This window comes from Girardinichthys multiradiatus, chromosome 4 (genome assembly GCF_021462225.1).
Source record: "Girardinichthys multiradiatus isolate DD_20200921_A chromosome 4, DD_fGirMul_XY1, whole genome shotgun sequence".
In the NCBI taxonomy this organism is placed as follows: domain Eukaryota; kingdom Metazoa; phylum Chordata; class Actinopteri; order Cyprinodontiformes; family Goodeidae; genus Girardinichthys; species Girardinichthys multiradiatus.
The window spans coordinates 19,050,815-19,061,831 of record NC_061797.1 but is presented as its reverse complement, the minus strand read 5'-3'; the positions used below and the strand labels follow the sequence as shown (position 1 = coordinate 19,061,831).

The following is an 11,017-nucleotide window of genomic DNA, read 5'->3' as shown; positions in this document are numbered from 1 at the left end:
CTACTGGTGATTCTAAATCACCTTAACTATGCCTCATCCTGCCAAGACCTCTAAATACACCTATCCAATTTAATATAAAAAAAAAAGAACATAATTTCTTTGACATTGATTTCCTCTCCGGTTGAGGATGGGTAGGACTGAAGAAGAAAAACGGGGGAGGAACCAGAGTGACACGCGTCCATGATCAACAAAACGGTAAACTTCTCATTCGTCCAAAATGGGGAAAATATGAGGAAGCATTGCAATCAACTGAAACAACAAGGGTCTCCTTGGAAATAAAACCTCTGTAGGTTTTCCCCTGCACCAACCGAATTGTGGGTGGGGTCTTCGATCAGTATATGAATCTTCTGACCTTCTTGTATCAGACAGATTTCCAGCTTTCAAGCTCTTCCGGGAATGGTCATGTAGAGGAAAAGTTCGCCTGCGAGCTTTTGTCTCTTCATATATGCGCCTCCGATGCGTCGTCCCGTGAGACATGCTGGAAATGGCAACGAAAGTTTGGTTTCTGCAGGTTTTATAATCCCAGGTGACTTCAGAGCTGCAACGTCTAGCTGTGACGTCTGTTGAACTGCGCATGTCGAACTGCGCAGCCCGGCCGGTCTATTCATAGACATCAATATGTAGACACCCTATCGAACGCTGAACGGCGTTCCGACGTTGCCGCCATTTTTGTGGAGTCAAGTCGAAGAGCCAAAATGCCTCTTACGTGTGCAGCATGAAACTGTTCAAACCGTTTAGGTGTCAAAACCAAATCATGGAGAGCTGCGCTTTTTTGTAAGAGTTTGATAAGAGTTTTGTAAAAATTATGACTTTATTCCTGTAATTAAAAAAAAATAAAATTCTCTTAGCCTGGCCCTGATTCTCCATCATACCTATGAACATAAGAGTGTGTGTGAATAAATAAGGTGAGGCATTAACAAAAATCCCTGTTAAGATGTATTTGATTAAATAAAGTCTCTTTGTATTAGTTCACATCACATCCTTGCCTCCAGCAATATGGCGGACACAGTTACATCTCAGCATCGGACCAACCCAGTCAAAGAGTCGTCTACGTATTAATTTCTATGGGTCTATCCCCCCAAAATGGATGACCCCAACAGTGTGTAAAACAATCTATATATAAAGCTTGACTGATTCATTCACATAGAAAGGAGATGTGAGAATAGTTCTTTGCGAGTGCCCTTACAATCGGCTTTGGTAGTATATATTTATGTAATTTTGATATGGGCCTGGTTGAAATAAAATCCTCCGTTTGTTCAACTCAAGCCTGTGTCAGAGTTCCCCCTGAGACATTCAACATCGGCAGGTGATTATAAACCCCTCAACATACAGCATAAATAGATGCAAGATAATATAACTATAACTGGTTATTTTCTTTATTAAACTATAAGTTCTAATAAATATTAAAATGCTTCATATTGTCAAAGTAGCTGAAAACAGCCCAAGGAGGTATTTAATGATGCAGCAAAGGCAGCAACAGAAACAGTGGCTGATGACAATACAAACAGACTGCAGCAAAATGCAGTTTATAAATGGAAACAAAAATGTAAAGATACAATAAAAAAAACTTAGATTATTTCACATTTGGCTGTTCATTTTACACATTATTTCGACAACTTCAAGTAATCAAATAGTACTGATACAAAAACATGATAAATTATTGTAACATTTTTACATACCAGGTATTCACAGCTAATAGGAGCTTATTGCATTGAGGTGCTCTGTAGAGTCCAAGTCAAGTTTATTTATATAGCGCTTTTCAGCAACAAGGCACTCAAAGCGCTGCACAAGAGGAAAAACATTACAATGATACAGAAAATCAAACACAGAAAAACAAATCAAATGACATTAATAATCTTTGGGAGTTTACTGGTAAGAGCTGGTTCTAATCCAATCTTTCTAATAGAGGTAATTACCTCATTAAGCCCTCATAATGGTAAGGAATTCATCCTGTGCTAGAAGAAAAATGATAATATTAATCCTTGAGGTCGCTGGTATAAGGCAGCTGTGGTCCCATCATTCAAATAGTAACAGTCATGGGCCCTCACTGAAGTAGAGAAGCTGGGTCACTGGTAGGTCCAAACTTTTTAAATACTAATTATGTTTGGCTTTCACTGGTATGAAATCCGGGGTCATATATGAACATGGGAATTTAAATATAAAAATAACATGTATAAAATTGATTTCTGCATTATTTTGTTAATGTATAAATAAAATACCAGGTGTTCGTCTTTCATATGTTTGAACTAATTAGACATCAGGTATCACCCTAACATCCTTGTGGTAAAAGTTGCATTTTTGGTGCTTGCTGTGGGGCCGGTAGGTGATAGCGTAGCTGCTTCCAGAAGCAGGAGGAGGGTGGCCCTCCCTTCCAGGTGACACTTTTTCCGGAATAACTGAGAAGCTGCAAGGCCTCTGGAAATGAGCCTGATCTCGACGCCTCCGTCTGCTCCGTGTTTATGAAAATCAGGCGAGTCTTCTGCTCCACAAGAGAAGCATGGATGGCACTTAGTACTCCGCTTCCTGTTTTGGGATCTGGAAAGCTGGGAACCAAAACCACAGCCCGGCTCTGCTCTATGCAGTCTAACACGACCTCAGCTATAGCTGCAAAGGGCACGAGCGTAGTATAAATATTACATTATTACTTTTATTATTTATTATTACTAGGATGGGTTAGTTTAAACTTACCTTGACCAGGTAATACATCTCGATCATAAAGACAGAGGCTGTAACCAAACTGATCTTCCAAAGTAGTCGCCAGACATTTTCTGTCTGCTTCACTCAGTCCTCCATCAGTGTAGCTTTTGTAACACATCAAAAATGCATCAAAGCTTTTTCCATCTAAACACATAGAAAGAACATTAGTCACTTCTTTCATGCCAGTTTTCAAAAACACATACTCATGTAAAATAAATATAATAACCTCTAAGAAATATTTTCTTTTGCTGCTCATAGCTGACATAGCTGACTTTTGTTGGCTGTCTTTGAGGCTTTCCGAGACATTGTTCTGTGTCGTTGGCATTGTGTCAAACTGAACTGAACTACATGGTTTTGGTCTCGTGTTGGATTTTGCTGTTTTAGCCTTATTTGTTTTTTTTAATGTGAAATACTTTTTTCATATCTTAAAAGTGTTATTCACTGTGCTGATAGAAAAGCCTACGGTTAGTTTGTAACATTGACTGTATGCTGTCCCTGACGAAAAAACCTAAATGAATGAACTGTACAATGGCTTTAATTTGATTTGAGACACAGCAGAGCTGAAACATTAGCCTTCTCACACAATCAAAAACCGTGTATCAAATGACTGCATTTACAGCCCTGTCTTTTTCTTTTGGACTTTGGGCCTCTGTTTTTTTTTTTAACCTTAGATTACTATCAAAAGTAAATTAGCTTTTGCTGGTCAAACAAACTCACCCGAGGTGTTGCTTTGGCAAAGTTTAAAACCAACTTTGTCTCGTAGGAAAAGGGTGACATCGATTTTAAACTTCACATAAATAACAACAGTCACCACCATCAACACCACAATGCAGACAGTGCAAATAGTTACCATCCTGTATGAAGGTTGAGCTGCAGGGAAACAATTGAGTGGGAGAAATTATCAGCTAACAATTCAACAACTCAGTTTGTGATTTTTCTGCAACAAAAAAAAAAAGTTTGATGCATTTGCAAATTCCTGCACCTTTTTTAAAGAGGATGATGTTGACAATAGATGGATTTTTTTTGTTACTTTCAAGTTTACAGGTAAAATTTGTGGACAGATTTGCCTGTGATATTTCTTTGAAAATTAAAGTTGTTGTCCTCCATTGTGGCATCACTGCACTCTCATTGCTGAAAAGGATAGGACATAAAGAACATCAATAAACTATTATTTAGTGTATTATGTCTCCAATTTTTCTGTTTTACAACAGTTCCAGAATACATAACATGCAAGTTTAGTTCTTGCCATGAATCTGTCTCATAGTCTCCGCTATCCACAAAATCCGTGCCATGTATCCAAAACAGGCCATTTTGGCAGGAATCTATGTTTGCTTTGCAATCAATCGTCACTCTTGTGCCTGAAAAATAATTCACAGAAGAATTACACATAATAAGAAGGCAGAGAAACATGAAATTTACTTTGGTGCGTTAACGCTACAAATAAAAAACTCACCAAGTTCTACTTCAAAAATTTGACCATTCTTAGGTGAATAGATTCTTACGTTTGACTGAAGCTCTCCTGCACACAACAAATGTTTCTTTTAAGGCCTTAACTAGAATTTAATTAGCAATCACATAAACTGATAAAGACAATGGGTTTTTGTTATACCTGTTTGGACATCAAGTACCCTTGTTAAGGAAATATTATATATTCCACCAGAATACAAGTAAGACCGGGTGCAGATGTAGACTCCACTTGCCTCTAATTCAACACTTGGGAAATAAGGTTCTGATGGCTCACCATTCTCCTGGGAAAGGAACCAGGGTTTTAAATAAATGTGTCTCTGAATTTAAAAATTCAAAAGCTAGAAAAACCAAACTCAAACTTTTTAAATTCAAGTTATATAATCAGATCACATCCACTGCATATTTTAATACCTTGTGCCATTTGGTTTCATTGCTCGTTATGCCGGGGACTCCAGCAGGAAGGAATTGTTCGTCAGGACAAGACAGTATGCAGGCTTCGTTTGTGTAACATGTCTGATCGTACCTCTTCCTGATGTTACACTCTTTGGACTCTTTTGAGCACACTATAAGTCTGTAAAACATCTGGCTGCTGGTATTGCTGTAAATCATCAAAGAAAGATAGACAGAGCATGAAAATCCTTATTCAATCTGGATTTGGTGTTGTTTAAAAAATGCAAAACTTCAAAAGTAAAGATTACATTCACTTTTTAAAACTTTTTTTTGGATACATTTCTATTAAAAACCACTCCTACAGTGTGTAGTGTGAGTACAGCAGCATTCAGCAGGATTGACTGTATCAATTTAGAAGTACTTTGTTCGTACCTGAGAGGACCACATGAGTAATTCCCCTGATGGTTTACTGACGCACTGAGAATGACAAGGCTGTTCTGATAAACAACCAAACCCAGCTTCTGCTGCTCAGATGCCGACATGTTGCTGTACAGGTGCATCTTCTGGTCAGTCTCCTTTTTCCAGAGCATCAAAGTACCATCCTGCTCACTCTCTCTGCAACGCAATGTCACCAGCTCCCCAACTTTGACATAGATCATCTTGGGTGTCACGGTGCAAGTGCCTGCAAAAAGAGCTAGTTTATTTCTAAGATAGATGTTTTTTATTTACACCAACCTTTTTTCTCATTGTGCTTCCTGCCTTTAGGTTTACAAGATTAGTTCAGTCAGTTAACTTCTTTACCCTTGAGTCATAGGGGTTCGGGTATGGCAGAGGTCATTTGTCAAAATCTAACTGCACTCATAGTATGAATTGATTGCTTTTTAATTGTGAAAATATTGCTGTTCAAAAGAACATTTTCTCCTATGGGATGTCTATGGGAAGTTTCTTCCCATACATGTCGATATTTGTGGAAAATTATGTAAAAAATAAGCAGTTTTTGAACTAATACCAAGAAAAATATATATATATTACTGGTTCTTTTAATGTTGTTCTGTTGGAAATTCAAAGCAATTAGTCTACGAAAAAAATGAAAAACTGCCAAAACCTGCAGTTGTTATTATATCTATGTATAAAAACAATATTTGGTTCTCTCTCATTTTCAGCCAAAGTTTTTAAGAGCCATTGTGGTAGTTCCAAAGGCTGCAGACCCCTTCTTTAGATGATGGGAGTCAAAGAACTCTTGGGAGGGAAGCTCCTCCTGTCAAATCTCTTGTCTGTGTAATCTATAGCTGGCGACACACTACACAGCTTTGAGTTCCTACCAATGGACTAGTTTCAGAAGAAACCTGCTAAGGAATGACAGACTACACAATTTGTCAAACCGCCTAAAGCCAACTGAACACATCAACCTCTCTTCGAAATGTCTTTTTTATATTTTTAGAACTGGGGCAGCCTGCATTTCTTTTCCACTGTTAAAATTTAAGAGATACTATTTACTTAACAGAATGTATCCTACAAGTGAATCTATCAAATGAAAATATGATTTGGACTGTTGACTGTGTTTATTTTGTTATACTTATTTTGAGAGTTAGGAGCATTCATTTTTTTTTCATGTGTTGTTAATAGTGGGTTTTGGAATGACCTTCAGCATTGACTTTATTCAAAGAATATTGTTTCTACCTTAACAGCCATCACTAAAATGTTTTGACTGGATTGCATTAGATTTGCAAAAATATAGAATTCTTATTAAACAACTTAAGAGGTTCAGTGGAAAATGCTTTTACACATACTGTAATTCTATAAAAAATAATCATCCTTTAAAACTAAACCCAAACTAAACCTGCATTTATTTTTTATTTTGCTAAAACTTTTGAATATAAGAATTGTTAACATCTATGCAAGAATATACTGTATATCTGTGTGGCTTCAATCTGATCTGTTGTGTTTTTTTATTGCTTCTTGTTTTTCACTATATGGTCTGCTTAGACTGAGATTCTAAAGTAAATAGAGCCACTGTTGTTCTTAGTGTTTATGGTGATGATGTTGTATCATTGCAAATAAAGTAAAGGAAAAAAAAAAGCCCGCAGCTGATGTTACATCCTACTATATTCTATACATTGCTGAAGGTCCTAACCTCCACTGAAAACTGCAAAACAACACAAACAAATCTTGAGAGCCATTTTGCTAACAGACATTCATATTTAATTATCCTATTCTGTGGCTCATGTAAGTTTTAAATTTCAACTTTTCTAGCTTCCTGTGGCATCTTGCTGTGCTGCAGTGCTAACACTAGACTGTATACTGCCTTAAATAGGTATCTTTTGCTTTTTGTCACACTTTTTGTTTTAGTTTATCAAATACATTTTAATTTAATACAAAGTTAAGCAGAATAAATACAATTTTGTTGCTTTTGAGCCATTCAGAGATGGATTGGTTGGTGTGCTTTGGATCATGTCCTCTTCCATAAACCAGGTACGCTCAATATCACTGATTGATCGTTGAAAATTCTTCGTGTTTTTCTGGTATGATACCAGCATTAGAGCATCAATTTTGGCAAATTGTCCAGGTCCTGAAGCAGCAAAACAGCCCCAGCCCACCACACCTCCACCACCATGTTTGACTGTTGGTATGATGTTCTTTTTGAAATGTTTAGTTACACACCAGATGTAACCAGACGTGCATCTTTCAACAAATTCCCCTTTTGTCTCCTCAGTCTACAGAATATTTTCTTGGGGATCATCGAGATGTTTAATGGCAAAAGTGAGACTTATTTTTTTGTTCTTTTTAGCCTGCATTTGGCCTTGGAACTCCCCTTGCAGTAATCAGCCCTGTGCGTAATTAAAGTAGTGAAATTCCACTCCGCTTTTCATTGTCTAAACTTGGCTACAATCTCAAACGTTTCAGCGAGACAAAAAAGCAAAAACAAGAAATATGTAAGGAAGCAAATGCTTTTTCACAGCACTGTATGAAAACAGTAAAGAGCAACTGAAGATCTGGTTTAATTTGTGCTTACTTGTTTTTGTCCTTCACTATCAGCCTTTTCAATTGTGTACAATCACTGTCTCATGAAGTTGCTGTATCTACAGCCACCACAAGATGGGTGTGTGTGAGAGGGGGCTGCACCTGAACACCCCTTTTATCCAGCACTATTGATAAAATGTCTTTTGCAAATCATTCTAACATTTAACCACAAAGAGTGAAAGGTGAGAATAAATACACATAAAATATGTCTTTTAAAGGTCTAATGTGGGTAATATGGGTAATATGGGGTATTCAAGCCTGCCTTTGAACATCTCGATTCAGGCTTAAAAACATTAAATAAAACATTAAATAAAAAAATCAGTCACATCTTCAGCAACTTTTTGGTGTAAAACCTTAAATAATCGTTAAAATGATGTCCATGGATCTTGAGTGCACCAATGATAAAGGGTAAAATGGTGACGCAGAAATAATGTAGAGGTTACCTGACTACATACAGGTCCTTCTCAAAATATTAGCATATTGTGATAAAGTTCATTATTTTCCATAATGTCATGATGAAAATTTAACATTCATATATTTTAGATTCATTGCACACTAACTGAAATATTTCAGGTCTTTTATTGTCTTAATACGGATGATTTTGGCATACAGCTCATGAAAAAAAGATTTTGGAGCACTTCATGCTTCCATCTGCTGAAAAGCTTTATGGAGATGAAGATTTCATTTTTCAGCACGACCTGGCACCTCCTCACAGTGCCAAAACCACTGGTAAATGGTTTACTGACCATGGTAAAACACTTTTCGTTTATTAGCTGGATGAAATATGCTAATTTTGTGAGATAGGAATTTTGGGTTTTCATGAGCTGTATGCCACAATCATCCGTATTAAGACAATAAAAGACCTGAAATATGTCAGTTAGTGTGCAATGAATCTAAAATATATTAATGTTAAATTTTCATCATGACATTATGGAAAATAATTAACTTTATCACAATATGCTAATATTTTGAGAAGGACCTGTATGTTAGTTTCCACAAAGTTTTATTAGCCTGATGCAAACCCTGACTGAGTTGACAGAGTTGTCAGCTATACTGTCTCTACTTGCAAGTACCCAACAGTTAACGCACTTCATGGTTAAGGCTTAACCACATCCTAATTTCCAGGAGGGTTCACATTTGTGAAAATAGACAGATTTCTTCAGAACCTTTAGCGGGGTTTTCTGTTCTGCTCTAAAGAGCTCCATATTTAACCCAGCAGCATGTAAATTATTTCCATTTATCTCCACCGTTGCAGTCATTACCACTTTAATCAATCAGTCATATTTGTTTAATTCAAAGTTGTCACTCTCTCCCTCATAGTAAAGAAAATCTATTATTGTGCGGCTTATGCATCACATGAGCTGATTTTATTTCTCCACGTCTTTTTTTGTGGAGTACCCTCTACTATCTCATGGCGTAACGTCACAAAATCATCACTTTAAAGAGCCCTGTCAGATGTAAACGTGAGAGTGTAGAAATCGGCACCACTAACTTACCCGTAATAAGAAAGAAAAGAAGCAGGATCATCCTGGTAGTCTCCAGCAGCGCCGTGTTTGTGAACAGTTTGCCATGTGCCTTCATTGCTCCCGAAATGCAGACAGCAGTTTGCTCAGTGAAACTACAGTGTGATGAGAAGTGATAGAGTGAAACCTAGGAAGAACATCGCGCTGTCGCTTATTCCCCGGAACCGCCCACTAAAATCTTCCTCCTTTTCAAAATTTGTCAGAAGCTTCTTAATTGTCTAAAAAAAAAAAAACTGGTTTAATTGAACTCCTGTAAGTCCATTCTCCCCCAGCTTATTCCACCATCATTAGAACATATACAAATATAATAGATCCTGTTCTGTAGTTGAAAGTTTGAGCGGTGCCATTGTGCCGTGGAAATACCCACCCATATCACAGCTGCGTGCAAGGGCGTACCTTCAGGTCTAGCATTGGGGGGTTAAACTCTTTGCCTGGTTGTACAGGTCCTTCTCAAAATATTAGCATATTGTGATAAAGTTCATTATTTTCCATAATGTAATGATGAAAATGTAACATTCATATATTTTAGATTCATTGCACACTAACTGAAATATTTCAGGTCTTTTATTGTCTTAATACGGATGATTGTGGCATACAGCTCATGAAAACCCCAAATTCCTGTCTCACAAAATTAGCATATCATTAAAAGGGTCTCTAAACGAGCTATGAACCTAATCATCTGAATCAACGAGTTAACTCTAAACACCTACAAAAGATTCCTGAGGCCTTTAAAACTCCCAGCCTGGTTCATCACTCAAAACCCCAATCATGGGTAAGACTGCCGACCTGACTGCTGTCCAGAAGGCCACTATTGACACCCTCAAGCAAGAGGGTAAGACACAGAAAGAAATTTCTGAACGAATAGGCTGTTCCCAGAGTGCTGTATCAAGGCACCTCAGTGGGAAGTCTGTGGGAAGGAAAAAGTGTGGCAGAAAACGCTGCACAACGAGAAGAGGTGACCGGACCCTGAGGAAGATTGTGGAGAAGGGCCGATTCCAGACCTTGGGGGACCTGCGGAAGCAGTGGACTGAGTCTGGAGTAGAAACATCCAGAGCCACCGTGCACAGGCGTGTGCAGGAAATGGGCTACAGGTGCCGCATTCCCCAGGTCAAGCCACTTTTGAACCAGAAACAGCGGCAGAAGCGCCTGACCTGGGCTACAGAGAAGCAGCACTGGACTGTTGCTCAGTGGTCCAAAGTACTTTTTTCGGATGAAAGCAAATTCTGCATGTCATTCGGAAATCAAGGTGCCAGAGTCTGGAGGAAGACTGGGGAGAAGGAAATGCCAAAATGCCAGAAGTCCAGTGTCAAGTACCCACAGTCAGTGATGGTCTGGGGTGCCGTGTCAGCTGCTGGTGTTGGTCCACTGTGTTTTATCAAGGGTAGGGTCAATGCAGCTAGCTATCAGGAGATTTTGGAGCACTTCATGCTTCCATCTGCTGAAAAGCTTTATGGAGATGAATATTTCCTTTTTCAGCACGACCTGGCACCTGCTCACAGTGCCAAAACCACTGGTAAATGGTTTACTGACCATGGTATCACTGTGCTCAATTGGCCTGCCAACTCTCCTGACCTGAACCCCATAGAGAATCTGTGGGATATTGTGAAGAGAACGTTGAGAGACTCAAGACCCAACACTCTGGATGAGCTAAAGGCCGCTATCGAAGCATCCTGGGCCTCCATAAGACCTCAGCAGTGCCACAGGCTGATTGCCTCCATGCCACGCCGCATTGAAGCAGTCATTTCTGCCAAAGGATTCCCGACCAAGTATTGAGTGCATAACTGTACATGATTATTTGAAGGTTGACGTTTTTTGTATTAAAAACACTTTTCTTTTATTGGTCGGATGAAATATGCTAATTTTGTGAGATAGGAATTTTGGGTTTACATGAGCTGTATGCCAAAATCATCCGTATTAAG

General features: G+C 38.3%; 1 protein-coding gene across 1 annotated transcript; it reads right to left on the bottom strand.

Moving 5' to 3' along the window:
* Positions 1-1,427: 1,427 nt before the first annotated feature.
* On the bottom strand, positions 1,428-9,334 carry LOC124867486 (interleukin-1 receptor type 1-like). The gene is made up of 10 exons (XM_047363952.1): positions 9,072-9,334; positions 4,987-5,236; positions 4,576-4,762; positions 4,307-4,445; positions 4,151-4,216; positions 3,944-4,055; positions 3,680-3,828; positions 3,415-3,567; positions 2,689-2,841; positions 1,428-2,604 (listed from the first exon to the last, which is right to left on the bottom strand). Exons 1-10 carry the CDS (start codon positions 9,154-9,156, stop codon positions 2,270-2,272), a joined length of 1,629 nt encoding a protein of 542 aa, XP_047219908.1. The 5' UTR covers positions 9,157-9,334; the 3' UTR covers positions 1,428-2,269.
* Between the last annotated feature and the right edge of the window lie 1,683 nt (positions 9,335-11,017).